Consider the following 12005-nt stretch of genomic DNA (forward strand, 5'->3'; position numbering starts at 1 on the left):
TTTAGGGTTTAGAGTTGATGTTTCATGGTTTAGAGTTGATGATTTAGGGTTTAGAGTTGATGTTTTAAATTTAGATTAGTTATTTTTTTGTCAAAGTTAATCAAAAGGTTATAAATGTCTTTTACCCTTCATTAAAAATGAGGGTAAAAGTGGTTAGTGTAAACGTAAAAATGGTACTTTGAAAATGGTATTTTTGACAATTTGCCATTTAAATTTGTATTTGGTTTGTTATACAAGTTTTAAGTATTTGCTGGAAATTGACGTATTTACAAGTTATTTACAACGGTTTACTATATATGTTATGTGTGAACTATTTATAAATTACTTGATACTTATTTGTAAATTACTTGATAATTATATATTTATTTTAGCTACTTAAATTTTGCACGTGAATTTGAGACAAGCTTAGTTAGTTAGAAGTCCAAGCTATTTTTTTTATATTTTATAGATAATTATATGTTTTAAATCGATATAAAATAACATTAAGAATAAAAGAGAAACTTTTTATCCACATCAACTGTATAAAGTAAAAAACTCTAAAATATTTACATAAGTATACTACTTTTGTTTAATTCATTATAATACAAAAGATTTCGTTTATTATAATTTAGATAACTTTTTTGCTCAAAACTAAAAACGGATAACAAACCAACAGAAGCAACACATGAGACGTATTCACTGCTCCTGCTGAGTTTGCTGAGTTGAGCCACTTTACAAATGATCTTCTGTTGGCGAGTGGATAAAAACGGATACACTGACTGCCCAGTGTCCCCTTTCTCTTTAATTGTATTTGTAAGAAGTAACAACTAACTTTGAGTGTAAAAACTGACTAGGACCATTTTATTCTTGGTAATTACATAGTTTTGGGAAGGTTATAAAGAAATCGTTAGGAAACGTATGGATAATGCTTGTTTGTTAGAAATGTGGTCTATGGCGTCACTTATTTGACAAATGAATGCTTTAAAAATAATCAGAAATCATACTTTTGATCATAAAGTAACGATAAAGTTGAACCATATGGCGTCACTTATTTGTCAAATGCTTGCTTTAGTATTTCGGTTGACCTTTGATTCTTGTGACATGAAAATGATAGTCGCTTCAGTACTTCACGGCCGACAGAAGTTGAATTATTTATTTTGTATCAATAAATTGATTAATTCTTCATGAAGAACTCAGATAAAATTAGTCAGAATAGAAGCAATTTTTTTTTTTATAAAAAAAGAGTCGGGTTAGAGTCAAATGAAATGTCCAAAATATAAAATGCAGAGTTTCAGTTTGAGATTACTCTTTATCACATCCCAACCATTTGGAAGATCATTAAGATTCACTCAGAATAAACATATTTCACGGTAACATCTAACTAGAACTCACCAACTCAACAGTGAGATCTCCATAGATATACAAAAGCACAGCATAATCTTCTTCTTCCTAATCGTCGTCCACCCCACGACGTCTCTGGATCTGTAAACAGTAAACACATCCAAGATAAACTTACACTCGATGATATCGTTAAACTAAGAGCAAAGCTTTTTGCTTTGATAACTTGTGTTTTTGGAGGATTGTGTGACCGTACCGTGACTTTGGTCTGCTTGCTAGTTTGGCTGTTTATTTGTTCCAAGAGGGTTATGAGCCGCTCCTCAGAAACCTGTTAAAAACAAACAAGAGTATTGCAATAACTATCAGATGCGTAACATTCGTGAAGTGTCAGCGAAACTGAGTAGACATTTATAAAACGAATTATGAACTCTATCACAAGGAAAGGTAAGTGGATTCTTACTTTCTCAACAATCTGTCCCATTTGACCAGCTCTTAAAATAACATCCTCTACGCCTCTAGCCTTGTCAGGTTTCACCAGTGCAATTCGAGCAACTATAGAAAAATGATACATTACCACAACGTGGAAGATTATCATATCAGTGACAGTCACGAAGAAAGAAACAAAGCAAGAGGAACTAGATGAAGTCGAAAGCATATTTAGATGTGGTAACTTACTTCTCTCTCGGGCTTGGGAAGACAGTATTTGACTAAGCATCATTTGTCTACGTTCATCAGCTTCCCTGAACCCATGTTCCAATCAGAGAAAAGAAGGTTAGCTCAACATAGAGTTTGCTTTCAAGTAATAGACAACAGACCTTTTAGCATCTTCTTGTGCTCTCTCTTGATCTGGATTCTGCTGATTGCCCTGCTTCCCCTGCAAATTAGGTTGGTTCACAATCAATGAGCCACACAAAGTGCAATTTTTCTCAATTGAAAAAAAAGAGAAGAAGCATAAGTGAAGGTTATTATTCAGAATATTACAGTGCCATGTTGAGCCATGAGCTCTTGCATTCTCCTCTGCCTGATAGCTTCTAGTTCAGGATCAGCCTACACAGAGAGAGAAGTAAAAGGGGTCAGAATCATAAAATTGCAAAAAAAAAATCTCAACTTCCGAAGGAGAAATAACTTTGGGCTGACATGATGCATAGTGCCATGATTTGCTGAAAACTAATATATCAACTAAAAACCAATCAACTAAGTCGTGTCTAAGGGTACTTTCTTTTGCATTCAATACAGAACAACACTCATTTTTCTTACATAATATGCCAAAGAGCGATGAAACAAGAGATGGGCCTACTTTTAATTCATTTGTGAAGTTAGAACAAAAGTAAAGCAATGACTAACAATGCTCAAGAACCCCTGAAAGAAAAAAGGATTCCTTTTCACGAAAAGCAAACATGAGAGCAAAAGTAGCAGAATCCAATGAAGTTTTACCAAGAAAAATTATAAGCTATGAGCTAAAATGATCTACAAGTATATGGAATCACATCCTAGATAACATTACGGATTCAAATCCTAGCTAATAATCATCAAATCCAAAAGTCTTTAAGGCTATATAACCAAAAGCTGATACTTTTACATGTTTTTTTTTTCTTTCTTTCTTTCATGAGACAAAGATTGAATCTCATTAAAAGGAACTCAGTTTCAATCAAGAACAAGAACAAAAATTCACGTTCTACTGCAGAAAGGACTAGAAGTGGAAATCATTAGTAATCAACTGAATTCGACTTCCAACAACTTATGCATAATCTCCACGAAGAAGTACCCAAAAACCCTAACAAAATTCGCGTTCCCCGTAAAAAAAAAAAATACTTGTGACAAACACCAAAAGACTTGGAAAAAGCGTCGAGAGAAGATCTCACCATCGGAGCAGTCTTCGTTTTGAATCGATATTAACGCACGCTCTCGCAACACCTCCAAAGGGGAGAAAATGATTTAAAACCAAACGTAGCTTTTTTCAGACGCGCTTCATCTTCTTCTTCTTTTTAATATATTCCCCCCCATATGTTTTAGACTTCTTACAAATTTGACCTGTAAACTTATGATTTTTTAATTGATTTACCAATTACAAATTTAACATATAAAACTTAATTAGTATTTTCAAAACCTGGAGTAAATATATATGATTGAAAAACACATAGTGATTATTTAATTTGGTGTGCATTGTTTATGGAACAATTCTCTTAGACAGTCATTTTCAAGTTTTTGTTATAAAATAACACTTGAAGAAAAAAATGACAAAATAGCCTTTTTTATTTTGAAATTTTAATATATATATATTTTTAAAAAATTTGAAACCATTTCTCCAAAACCCTACACCTTAACTCTAAACACAAAGTCTAGATTAGTTAAAAATGTATTTTTACCCTTTAATAAATATTATTTTAGCAATTTTCTTCATTGAGAGCTATTTTTGTGAAAATAAACTAAAAATGCTATCTTAGAAAATTTCACTTGTTTATTTAAAAAGTTAAGTTTTAATTTTTAAGATAAATATATTCACTATTATATGTAGATTTGTAAGAGCGTAAAAACTTGAAATATATAGATTATTGGTGCAATTATAATTTGTACTAAATAAAATTTGTAAACAAAAATATTTTTTTCTTTAGAATATACAAATCAAAATATAAATGTTTTATTTCTAATAAGAAAACAATAAAAAAATTAATAATGTATCGTGTGTGTGGGACTACGGTTTGGGGCTTTTTGCAAGATTGACTCAAAACTCAAAGTCAAACCTAAAACTAACCCATGTTTTTTTTGGATTTTTCTTTTGTTCTATTCACCCCACAAGTTCATGATACTCACGAAAATGCCATCAAATTTTTTAAAAAAATTTTTCTTCCGAAAATGACATTTTTACTCTCTCACCCTCATCATCTTCAAGTAATTACAAGATTGCCATTGTCATCAATACCCCAACCACCATCAACAACCAATTTGAAGCTCTTAATGCACCTAAAATCGATTTACACTCTCTCTTTCTCACTTGTTATGAACTAAAAACAACATCTCTTTCACTTTGCCTCCATATTCATCCAAAAAACTCAAGCTTTTGATACAAATTTTTTTATGGTTTATAGAGCCATTCAAGCATACTATTCTTGGTGGGTTACTTCGTTTGAGATTCTGGGTGGTTGGAGAAGACTATGTGTGCTAAGGAAGTCATCTCACTAGTTTAAGGTATGAAACTGAAATTTTTTCCAGATCTGTTTGTGTAAAAGACTTACCCGTAAGTAGTCTGGCTGTAGAAGACTTACGGGTAAGTCTTCTGGTCAAACGGATGACTTACTTTTAAGTCGTCATCTTTGTTTGTTAAAAAAAAATCTAGAGAATACCCTATACGACTTACTGATAAGTCGTCTAGGATAAATATGTTAGTTTTGCATTTGACCGAATTGTGTCAGATATTTGACTTTTCCTGGACGACTTACCAGTAAGTCGTCTCCGGGAAAACAAAATTTTCAATATTTTATTAAATCTGGACGACTTATCTGTAAGTCGTCTCATGTTACTTTTGCAATTGGAAAATAAAACTTAAATATTTAACTTTTCTCAGACGACTTACGCGGAAGTCGTCAAGTAAGACGACTTACTTGAAAGTCAAGTAAGACGACTGGTATGTCGTCTGCGTCAATGTTTAGTAAACTTTCATTTTCTCTATGTTTACTAATGTGTTTTATTTTGAATTTTTGTAGATGATGCGTCAGTTACATGCAGTGTATGGAGAATGGTTGTTGAATGATTGTCGTTGGGATTTTGTGGTTGATAATGTCCAAGGAGTGAGAATCATTTTTTTGGGGGAAGGTTCGACACATGTGAACTTCTTGCAATGGCTCAAGAAGATTATAACCTGGACATGAGCACAAAATCTGTGGAGATAACCTACTCATTACCAGCAGAAATGATGCAGGCTCCAGACACCCCTCCTATTCATGTTACAAGTGATAGACAAGTTCGAAACTTGCTCGAGATAACCAAAACGCATGGAGTACGTCTTTGTGTATCAAGCCGTAGCAAGGTGGAAACGGTTTCAGAGTTCAGGGAAGATGATGAAGCTGATGAAGCTGATGTATGTTTTGATGATGATGATGATGATTTGGTTGAAGATGAAAATCATGATGGGGAGGAGGACGATGTGGAGGAGGATGCTGGTATCTCTATTGTTGCTGAAGCGGACGAGAATGGTGAGGATTACAGTGTTTATGGAAAGGTTGAAGATGAGGATGAGGAAGATGATGATATGTGTTTTGAAGATATCGAAAAGATTGAAGGAGGAAGATCGAATGGTAACATTATCTATGTCAACCAGATTTTTGTTAGCAAGGATGCACTGCTTTCAGAGCTGCGGTTGACAGCAGTGAGGTTTAAGTTCTCCTTCAGAATATACAAGTCAACGAAAACTCTCCTTGTGACAACATGTCCGGTTAGTGGTTGTCAATGGAAGGTCAGAGCGAGTGTGAAACATGGGTCAAACACATTTTGGGTAACAAAGTATGTGGAAAAACATACATGCTCAGCGGGAGACCGACTCGCTCAGCGGAGACACTGTACTCCGAAGTATGTTGGTAGGCTTTTCATTGATCGTGTTGGAATCATTGATGGGTTGAATCCGCAGCATATCACTGATGCAATGAAGAACATGTTTGGCATGACGCTTGATTACACCACTTCATACAGAGCACTTTTATATGCACAAACATTGGTGAGAGGATCAACAGATGATGGGTATTCGCGTCTGCCATCATATCTCGAGCAAATCTCTTTAGCAAATCCCGATTCTATCACGGCTATAGAACTTGATTCTATCAATAGATTTAAGTATTTATTTCTCTCTTTTGGAGCTTCTATCAAAGGTTTTAAGTATCAGAAAGGGTCATTGTGGTGGATGGGACTCACCTAAGTGGGAAATATGAAGGTGTTATGTTAGTTGCAGCCGCACAAGATGGGAATTTTCAGATATTTCCATTGGCTTTTGGGATCGTAGATGCTGAAGATGAACCTTCTTGGGAATGGTTTTTCACAAAATTGGCTAGTTGTGTCTCTGATGAGCAGCCTCTGGTGATAGTCTCTGACCGGCACGCGGCCATTAAAAGTGCGTGTGATAAGGTGTTTCCTTGGGCAACACGAGGAATATGTTATTATCACCTTCAAGATAACATTGTCAAAAAGTATAAAGGGAAACTTCTCTTGTACTTGGTGAAAGGTGCTGTTTATGCTCATACGGTTTCAGATTTTGACCGGTACATGGCTGAGATACGGAGTGCAAACCCGGATCTTGCAACGTATTTGGAGAATGCCGACGTCAGCCTATGGTCAAGGGTTTATTGTCAGGGGGACAGGTACAACATAAAAACAAGCAACATCGCTGAATCTATTAATTCCGCTCTGAAGCGAGCTAGAGGATTTCCGGTTCAGTTCCTGTTGGAGTTCATAAGGGAGAAGCTAGGAAAGTGGTTTTGGAAAAGGAGAGAAGATGCTTTGAGTCTCCCAACTCAACATAGTCGAGGTGTTGAATACTTGCTTGTTGTTCGATCGGAGATAGCGGATACGATGACGGTACAACCAATTGATGGATGGCGATTCTTTGTGAAAGGTGGGAAAATGGACTGTGTGGTTGATTTGGAACATGGAAAGTGTGATTGTGGTGTCTATGCAGTGGAGAAAATACCTTGCTCTCATGTTATAGCTGCTGGAACATCTGTTGGTTTGCATATCTCCACACTTGTATGTCCAGTGTACTCAAAGGATTTTCTGTTTGCAGGATACTCAGAGAATATATATCCTTGTGTTGGACAACAAGTTGAGGAACGCACATGCTTTCCTCCGGAAGTAAAACGTGGTCCGGGAAGACAGAAGAAATCAAGATGGCAATCTTGGTTGGAGCTATCCAGGATGAGAGGACGCAAACCCCGGAAGCAACACAGGGTTATAGATGCTCAAAATGCAAGGAAACTGGCCATACGAAACCACAATGTAAGTCGTCCAGTGATTAGTCTTCCAGAAGACTTTCCATTAAGTCGTCCAGAAGGTCTTCCAGTTAGTCGTCTAGGGTTTTTTCTTCCAGAAGACCTTCAAGTTAGTCGTCCAGTGATTAGTCTTCCAGAAGACCTTCAATTAAGTCGTCCAGAAGGTCGTCCAGTTAGTCGTCCAGGGTTTTTTCTTCCAGAAGACATTCAAGTTAGTCGTCCAGTGATTAATCTTCCAGAAGACCTTCAACTAAGTCGTCCAGGGTTTTTTCTTCCAGAAGACCTTCAAGTTAGTCATCCAGTGTGCAGTCTATGTACTAAAAATTTGTGTTATGAACTTATCTGTGTCAACTTCTTTGTCAAATTGCACAACCAAACAAATTTGAGATGATCTTGCCCTTTATATTATCCGAAATATAGTTACAAAAGGTCACTGCTCAGAAGACTTTCCAGACTACTTATAGTTAAGTCGTCCAACATTCCAGACGACTTAACTGTAAGTCTTCTGCGCAGAATATAGTTACAAAATAGGGATCAAGTTCAAATACAAAATAGGGATCAAGTTCAAATACACACATCAGCCTAAACTGTCATACAAAATAATATAAAGTGGCCTGTTTATCACCCGTCATACGTACTCAGGATGTCATCCATGTCCTTGTTTTCGAACTCATGCGCGTCAGGAAGCTCTTAAAATATATCTACCGCCATCTTATCCCCCATACTCTTCCCGTTGGGCTTAGCAAAGTCTTTTTTACTAAACTTTATCCCAAGAGCATGACATTCAATGTACTTTAGAGTGTAAACGCCACAATCACCAGCTCGGGCCGGAGGTATATTGGTCGGTCTCTCATATGTGAATGGCTCCAGGCTGTATTGGGCATGTAGTTCATCTGAGGAAGCGCACTCAACAAGCAGATAGGGGACCATGTAGAGAAAATGCTCCATTACCACATCGAGTTCTTCTGGGAAGATACTAGAACAAATGCTGTCAAAGACAACTATGTGCCTCTTAGGGATCGATATCCACATAGCAATCCAATGACTGTCGGCGAAGTTTACTGGCACATAGATATCATCAATATCCGTCCCCTAAACCTTGTTCGATTGGCAAAATGATGGTATAATGCATGCATAATAATTCCACGCCCCACCAGGGAGTCTTCTTCCTAAACCGTTGTGATTGGGCTTCGAGTCCTTAAAATCCTTGAAGTTGAATCTCCATTGCTGAGCAAAGAGATGATCAAGGAAGCACATTCTCTCGCTCCTGAAATGTTGTGGGTTAGCGTCGTACCTCTTACTCAGCACATTAATCCAACCATCAATATGCTGCATATAAAATAAAGTACAAGTCCGAAGATATCAGACGACTTAGTGGTAAGTCTTCTACGTAGACGACTTACCAGACGATTTACAAGTAAGTCGTAGACGAATTAAGTCGTCTGATAAGTCGTCATAGCAGAAGACTTACAAAGTCCTCCAGCCACTCTAGGGAGGTTTGGAGGATTTGATACCACCAAGTTCTACCTTTACGTGGTTTTTTATCGAGAGTTGTTCTATAATGACTGCAAACACAAAATGTTGAAAAACAATCAGGTTTTATGGGAAAAGCAAGCTATTATGTGAAAAGCAGGCTATTATGGGAAAAGCAAACACTTACGGACAAGATTTCAACCAATCAGCGAGCTCCTTCAACTTATTCTTGTCAATTGGTGCAAAAGGATTATAGCCTGGATAAAGCTTTCTGTTTAAAATGATCACTTTGGCCGTGCTGTTTGCCGTATAAGGAGATTTTTGTGAGGCAGCAAGTTTCCTTGTTCGATCACTCTTTGCACGGCAAAGTGCCAAAGCAGCATCCCTCTTTTCTAGATATCTAGCATCCTCCTTCTGTAAATCTGAAACAGTGGATTGATTTTTGTCCAATAGAACAAGGCTCGGTTCTGGAGCTTTATCTTCCAAGGAACTAGCATCTGCGGGCACAGCTGCAGGCACATCTGCGGGCACATCTGGACCTTTATCCTCCGCCAAGCTCTTCCTTCCCGCGTTCGTCCCATTGTCACTTTCACTCTGCAATATACAAGATGGGTTTATACAATAATAACCAAAGATCCATTTCAAACAATAATAACCAATGAGTGTCTTCAAACGTGAAACAAAATACATATATAAAATCCATACACTATAAACAAAGCACACATGTTCTGACATACAAGAAACAAAGCAAATGCAACTTTTCAATTCTTATTCTTAAGAGTTTGTCTAGTCAATCTCTTTTTGGGAGAGGATTTGTTACTAACCCCGGGTTCGAGCGTCGGTTTAGGTGGAGAGGTAGTGTTTTAGATGATGCCCCTTTCCGTTTTGTGGTGATACCAACTTTCTTCTCCACAGCTTCCACCCTTTCCGACAGATACTTGATCTCCTTAAGGCACGTCCCAAACCCTTCCCTCATGGCATCAGCTATGTCCTTGAAAATGGTTTTAATATCCTCTTTGGTCAACCCACCAACAGTCGTAGTCACCTCTTCACTAGCCTCTGAACCTGCCTCTTCACTAGCCTCTGCAGCTGCAACAGGTGCCTCTTTACGAGCTTTCTTCCGAGGTCTTGGACTGTCTTCCTTCACTACCTTTTTCTTCGCTGGACTCACAACCACCGGCTTTGTATTGACCCAAGTACCGGTGACTTCCCAGCAATCCATGGTCCACTTCCACGGTTTCTTCACAAACATGAGTTTAATTATGTTCTCCGAGAGCGTGTCCTCAACATCAAACTCCCATTTTGGAAATATTTCACCAGTGTCCTTTTGAACAAAGTTGATCACCCTAGTCTGCAGTGAATAGAAGATATGAACTTAGATATTTGACAGATTAAGAAAGATGGAAAGAAAAGACTTCACAGACGACTTATAATTAAGTCGTCTGGAAAGTCTTCCAGCTGGACGACTTTGTAGACGACTTATAATTAAGTCGTCTGGAAAGTATTCCAACTGGAAGACTTAGTAGAAGACTTATAATTAAGTAGTATGGATAGTCTTCCCAGACGACTTAATTATAAGGCTTCTACTTAGTCATCCAGCTGAAAGACTTTCCAGACGACTTAATTATAAGTCTTCTACTAAGTCGTCTAATTGGAAGACTTATCAGACGACTTAATTATAAGTTTACTGCGAAGTCGTCCAGATTGAAGTAAATACCTGACTGAGGATAGCCTCTTTAAACTGTATGCGTCCTTTACGACCCTTGTAAGCCAGTATCGGTGGAGACAGATTGTTTGGGAGAGGATTACCAAAAGTAGCACCCAATTCCGGAAGAGCTGTGTACACCCAGACCTGGAGAGCTTGCACAAACTTATTAATAGTGTACCAACCCGAAATATCTATGCCCTTCACAGAGTCCATCAGCATCTTAAACGCGACTCTCCCCCATGGATAATTCTCAAACCGTTCTAGCTCCATCACTAGCCTTGCCAGACTAACCCGTGTAGGGGTTGAATACTTTCTCCCTTCAATGTATCCAGTGAAGATGGAAAGGTACGCGAGCCGCTTGTGATCATCCTGAGACCACCCTTCGCATCTCTCAAGTGCTGCTATTATCTCCTGAGTAGATGGCCCAGCTTCGACATGAACTACCAGCATCTCCCAAAAAGAAGTCAACTCCTTTGTAACAACAGAGTGAGGTCTCTCAAGGTCCTCGATGTACTCGCAGTTTAGACCAGTGAGGAGTTCAAACTCTAACAGTGAAAACCTCACAGGTTCTGAACCAACAAGACTCCACAGCTCATACTTCTTCTTTATGTCCAGCTGGAAACCGAGCATGTAGTGAACCAGCCTTGAAGCCCAATCAAATCCCAGCTCTTGGAACTTGATGAAAACTCCCAACTTCGACTCCTTCAGCTCTTCATATTCATCATCATGAAGAGCTTTCTTTAAAGCAGCATGCAACGTCCAACAAGTATGATACGAAATGCTATGCACTGCGGGGGGCTCTTCCCCTAATGTATATATCCTACGGGGGAGTTCTGGCATCTCCATTTTTTTTGCCTGCAAAACAATCAAAGACAACCATCTCAAACAATCAAAGACTTATAATTAAGTCATCTAACAAGTTTTCCAGCTGAAAGACTTATAATTAAGTCGTCTGGAAATTCTTCCAGCTGGAAGACTTTCCAGACGACTTAATTATAAGTCTTCCAAGACTTCCAGTTTTATGTTCATCTTTTCCTCAATCAATCACTCGACAGTAAAAGATATAACTTACCGGCGGCGGAGTTCAACGAGATGCCTCTGAGAGAATGCGCACTAGGGTTTCCTCTCGGATCTTAAATAGAGGAAGCGGCTGTGAGAACGGTGGTGAGAACGACGGTGATAACGGCGGAGAGATAACCGGCGGTGAGAACGATGAGAACGATGGATTAGAGAGAATCGACCGAAATCGCCTTTGAAATCACCTTTGAGAGAAACAGCTTCTGATTTTTGATAAACAGTGAAAAAAAAACACCTTATATATGGCCGGTAAATAATCCGGTTAGGTTTAAAAGTACATTGTAAAATTAAAGGTTTGGACGACTTACTAGTAAGTCGTCCCAGACCCTAAATTTAACCCCTAAACTAAATTGACTAAATTAACTAACTAACCACGTTATAAACCCGTAGTTATACTTAAATAGTGTTTATTATACACAAAAATAAAAACACTTAGGTAAATTTTAAAGTTTTCCAAA

The 12005-nt window shown here is 37.8% G+C and overlaps 1 protein-coding gene across 1 annotated transcript; it reads right to left on the minus strand.

Annotated features, from left to right (window-relative positions):
* Positions 1 to 1192: 1192 nt before the first annotated feature.
* Positions 1193 to 3364, minus strand: LOC106421709 (DNA-binding protein DDB_G0278111-like). The gene is made up of 7 exons (XM_013862548.3): positions 3180 to 3364; positions 2299 to 2364; positions 2133 to 2191; positions 1993 to 2057; positions 1778 to 1869; positions 1574 to 1645; positions 1193 to 1461 (listed from the first exon to the last, which is right to left on the minus strand). The coding sequence occupies exons 1-7, from the start codon at positions 3180 to 3182 to the stop codon at positions 1429 to 1431; spliced, it is 390 nt and encodes a 129-aa protein (XP_013718002.1). The 5' UTR covers positions 3183 to 3364; the 3' UTR covers positions 1193 to 1428.
* Between the last annotated feature and the right edge of the window lie 8641 nt (positions 3365 to 12005).

The sequence above is a fragment of the Brassica napus genome, chromosome C7, assembly GCF_020379485.1.
Source record: "Brassica napus cultivar Da-Ae chromosome C7, Da-Ae, whole genome shotgun sequence".
Taxonomy (NCBI): Eukaryota; Viridiplantae; Streptophyta; class Magnoliopsida; order Brassicales; family Brassicaceae; genus Brassica; species Brassica napus.

Excerpts from the sequence above, each read along its gene's own strand:
- LOC106421709 (XM_013862548.3), bottom strand. Across the intron at positions 2,058-2,132 it reads GCACAAGAAGATGCTAAAAG|GGAAGCTGATGAACGTAGAC; the intron begins GTCTGTTGTCTA and ends ACATGGGTTCAG. Across the intron at positions 1,870-1,992 it reads TTCCCAAGCCCGAGAGAGAA|TTGCTCGAATTGCACTGGTG; the intron begins GTAAGTTACCAC and ends ATTTTTCTATAG.